Source organism: Octopus bimaculoides, chromosome Z (assembly GCF_046866305.1).
Source record: "Octopus bimaculoides isolate indiv1 chromosome Z, ASM4686630v1, whole genome shotgun sequence".
NCBI classification, from domain to species: Eukaryota; Metazoa; Mollusca; class Cephalopoda; order Octopoda; family Octopodidae; genus Octopus; species Octopus bimaculoides.
The window spans coordinates 55293109-55297526 of NC_142944.1; the positions used below are offsets into that span (position 1 = coordinate 55293109).

The 4418-nt window shown below is 44.3% G+C and overlaps 1 protein-coding gene across 1 annotated transcript; it reads left to right on the forward strand.

Moving 5' to 3' along the window:
* Positions 1-1156: 1156 nt before the first annotated feature.
* On the forward strand, positions 1157-3225 carry LOC149132249 (uncharacterized). Its single transcript, XM_089365302.1, has one exon. The coding sequence runs from the start codon at positions 1276-1278 to the stop codon at positions 3223-3225; it is 1950 nt and encodes a 649-aa protein (XP_089221428.1). The 5' UTR covers positions 1157-1275.
* The last annotated feature ends 1193 nt before the right edge of the window (positions 3226-4418 follow it).

The following is a 4418-nucleotide window of genomic DNA, read 5'->3' on the forward strand; positions in this document are numbered from 1 at the left end:
TATAGTTTTATTGAGTGTGTAGGGGTGGAGAGAGAGATATATAGGATAGTAAGAGAGGGTGATGAATGGAGGGAAAAGTGAGAGAGAGAGTGTGTGTATGTGCGTGTGTGTGTCGATGGGAAAGAGAAAAGAAGAAAATTGTGTTCATAGCTGGTCAGTTCTTTTCAATGATAAGTTTATTTTTGGCCATTTAAAGAAATGGCAAAAGCAGGTGTGATTGTTTTGAAGAAGTTGTTTTTCAAAAAGAATCTTTGGTGCCATTGTCTAGTAGGAGAGTGTGGGTGCGTTTTTGTGTGTATGTGTGTGTGTGTGTGTGTGTGTGTGGGTGGGTGGGTGGGTGCGTGGCTGTCTGTGTGCTTGCGTTTCTGTGTGCCTGTGTATTTGAAAGGTGTGTCAGTGAGAAGAGGAGGGAAGAAGATTCTGTTTACAGTTAGTCAGTTCGTGCAGTGACAAGTTTATTCTTGGCCTTTTTTAAAAAAGAAAAATGGCAAAACCAGATGGTATTCTTTGATATCATTGTCCAGTGGTAGAGAGAGTGCGTGTGTGTGTGTGTGTGTATGTGTGCGTGCGTGTGTGTGTGTATGTGTGCGTGTGTGTGTGTGTCTGAAAGTAGTGTAAAAGGGAACGAAGGAATTGTGTTTATATCTATACAGCTGGTTAGTTCAAAAAAAGTTAGGAGAAAAATATGAGAACCTAGGTAACTGGGTTCAATTCTAGTTGGTACAAAAATGTCTCACTATCTGGGTTTCTTGCCGTTCTTTTAGGCTCTGTATATATATATATATATATATATATATATATATATATATATATATATATATGTATGTATATCTAAATATACACATATGTGTATAGTTCTATAGTTAAGAGATGAGGAATTATGTACATTATTTACATTATTTTCCTTTGACGGATATTTACTCTCAGCTTGTTTGCTGTTAAAACAACGTTTAGGCTGATTATACCCTCCAGCCATCATTAGGTGTCTTGGGCGAAATTTCGAACCGGGGTTCTCATTCCTAAGGCATTTTTCGATGTCATTATTATTATTATTATTGTTCAAGCGAATGGACGTGTCTCCCGAAGCTCTGTAAGTTGTTGCCGTTTTTACCCGGAAATCTTTTGAAATCTGTTTTAAACTTTATATATTGTTGTAGCCAAGCCGACTAGGTTCTTGCGGAGCTAGTCGGTTAGGCGAGATTTCCCCCATTTAGGGGTGAATTCTTCGTTTGAAAAACTTCCATTTTCACATTTCACACGTATCATATCTGAAAAATGTCGGAAAAAAAAATAACAAGCTGTTCTCTTCTCTCTGCATCACTCCCCGACAAAAAGAATGACGGGTCAAGTCTTCTTTCACCCCGTCCAGTTAATGCCATAAAAGGCAAAATGCCAGTGAAAAGAGCAGCCAGCTGTTCTCTTCTCTCTACATCACTCCCCGACAAAAAGAATGACAGGTCAAGTCACATTCCACCTCGCCCAGCTGACGCCATAGTGGACAGTGTTCCTGATTCAGGTCTGTTTAACAGACTCTCTGCTGCTGACTTCCCAGCCCTCACCTCCACCATTGCTTCTACACCGGAGAGGGAGGAGGAAAAAAAGAACAAAGAAAACAAAGTAAACAACACGAGCAACAGTACCAAGACCACAACCAGTAGCCATTGTAACGGTTTCGCCTCCGCAGCTAAGCAGAGCTCAGAAGAAATCCAAGTGACAATGGCAGAAATAAAGAATGCCAAGGAATTGTTAAGAAGGGATGGCAATAATGTCTTCCTTAACACTCCACAAGCATTAATACAAGCAACGAAAAGAAAAACAATAGTATACAAGGTATTCAATACAAAATACCAAAAGATGGAGAATGCTACTCCACAGAGATTGGAGTTGACTCTAAAGCCGATATGGGGCCAAAAAAGCTTCGTAACCAAAGGGAAGCGCTTTGGAACAGTGGAAGTGCGCTTCCCAACGGAAGAGGATGCCATCCGGCACTCTACAACACCGTTAAAGGCGGAAGAATTATTACTCGTGCCGACATACCTTGGTCGACGTGTGACAGAAATAAAAATAAATCATGTGCCACCAGAACTGAACATCTCCTGGCTAGTGGCAGCTATGCTCTTCGACATTGAAGAGACTGCCACTATCCTAAAGGTGAACAGAGTAAAAGAAAAAAACTGGTTGGGCATGGAAATGCATCTCCTTGTTCAGATTGAACAAGATAGCATAAATACCATACCCGACGCCATAAACCTGCCGGATGGCAGTAGAATACACATTGCAGTAGAGGGGCGCAGACCAAAGTGCTACCTCTGCAGCAGTGAAAAACACTTAAAAAGAGACTGCCCCATCTACAAGCAAAGAATGGAGGCAGACAAAAACAGAAAATTGCAGCAACAACAACAACAACCAAAAGCCTCCACACCACCAACACCATCACCGCCAACACCATCACCACCAACACCATCACCACCAACACCATCACCACCAACACCAACACCATCACCACCAACACCATCACCACCAACACCATCACCACCAACACCATCACCACCAACACCATCACCACCAGCACCACGAAAAGCGACACCACCATCTCCATCCATCACCAAACCAACACCAACACCAACACCAAGAACCTCCACACCAAAAAAGATAACAGAACCAGCAACAACAGAAATTGTAAAAGAATCTTCATCAGATCCGACAAACATTCCCTTTCCAGATCAGATCAGCTCGGATTGTGCGAACACTGATAGTGAAAAAGGGAAGTGGCAAACTGTACCACCAACAAAAAAACGAAAAAGAAAGACAAAAGAAACAATTGACAAAGAGGGGAGGCGCGAAAAAGGTGAGCTTCCCAACATCATCGGCAACAACAACACACACTCACAACAAATAGCAACACCTTCTCCACTGCAAACACCAGCACTCACACACACCACAAACGTAACAGCCATCAACACAAAAAATGAACACCTATTAGACTTTTTAAAAAACAATACAAATGCAAACACCACAAATTTCATTATACCCCTACACAACGCACCACCAGCACACATACTCACACTAAAAATAACCCAAGAAAACTATAATAAAATAAAAGATAAGTTTCCGAATGATGTTGGGTCGCTAGGGAGAAGCTTCTCCCAGAGCCTTTATCAAAATTTAGTGGAGACACCCACACGAAAACATTGGGGAGCCACCCCACCAGAAAACAGTAAGTAGAGCCTTTTCTCCTCTAATACTTTCCTTTAAAAAAAAAAAAAAACATGGTAATTCTCAGAATCGGAAGCATAAATGTGAGAGGCCTCGGGTCGCCTTGGAAACAAGGTCACCTGTTGAACGACCTGAGGTTTTACAGTGTAGATGTAGCAGCCATTAGCGAAACCAGGCTCTCCAACCCGAAGGAACTCGCAGCCCTTTTTGACGGGTACGAGATTTTCCTATCTCCGTGTCGGCCGGGAGCGGGCGGTGGAGGTACTGCGGTGCTATTTCGGAAAGGCCTAGACTTGAAAATAAGGGCAGTCTTCCTGGATCCGGAAGGTAAGTTGGTGGTCCTGGACGTCGATAGTAGTGATGGCGCTGCTTTCAGACTGCTGGCTGCCTACGCTCCGACAGGAGCAGGGCAGTCGGATTATTTCAAACGTCTGGAGGTTTTCCTAGGTACTTCTCGCACTTTAGTGCTAGTTGGGGACTGGAACGCTGTCCTAGACGAACGTATCGACAGGGTGGGTGCGGGAGCATCTAATAGGAAAGGGGGATGCAAGAGCCTCGCCAACCTGCTCAAACGCTTTCAGCTGTCCGACAGGTATCGACTAGACAACCCGAATGTGCCAATGTGGACTTGGACTAATCGCATCGGGTCGTCTAGATCGTACTTAGATAGATTTTTCTGTAGGCCAGCGGATAAGGATAGCATAGGGTGTCCACAATTCAATATAGTCGGCTACACGGACCACAAATTCGTGATCTGTACGGTCGACTTAGATAGGCTCCATAGACAAGGCCCCGGTTACTGGAAGCTAAACACGTCGACAACGGCGTGCAAAGCCTACAGAGACCGGATTAGTTTATTAGTTAAGAGGGCTTTAACCGGGGCAATCATCAACAACAACTGGTGGTTCGCCCTGAAGCGGGCAATTAGAGCAGAATCAATTAGGTTTAGTAAGGCTCTAGCTGTAGAGCGTAAGAAAACAGAGCGGGATTTAGTTAACAAACTAGACGAGGCTCTTGGGACAGGTATCGCAACCGACGTGTTAGCAGCGAAGTTGGCCCTCGACCAACACTTTGATGCCAAGCATGAAGGCTGCGTTGTCAGAGCTAAAGCACTTTCGGTAAGCGGGGAGGGGACTAAGGCCGCTCGATGGGCCCGCGTGGTTGAGGCGAAGCGTGGGAACAGAGCGACCATTCGGTCTTTG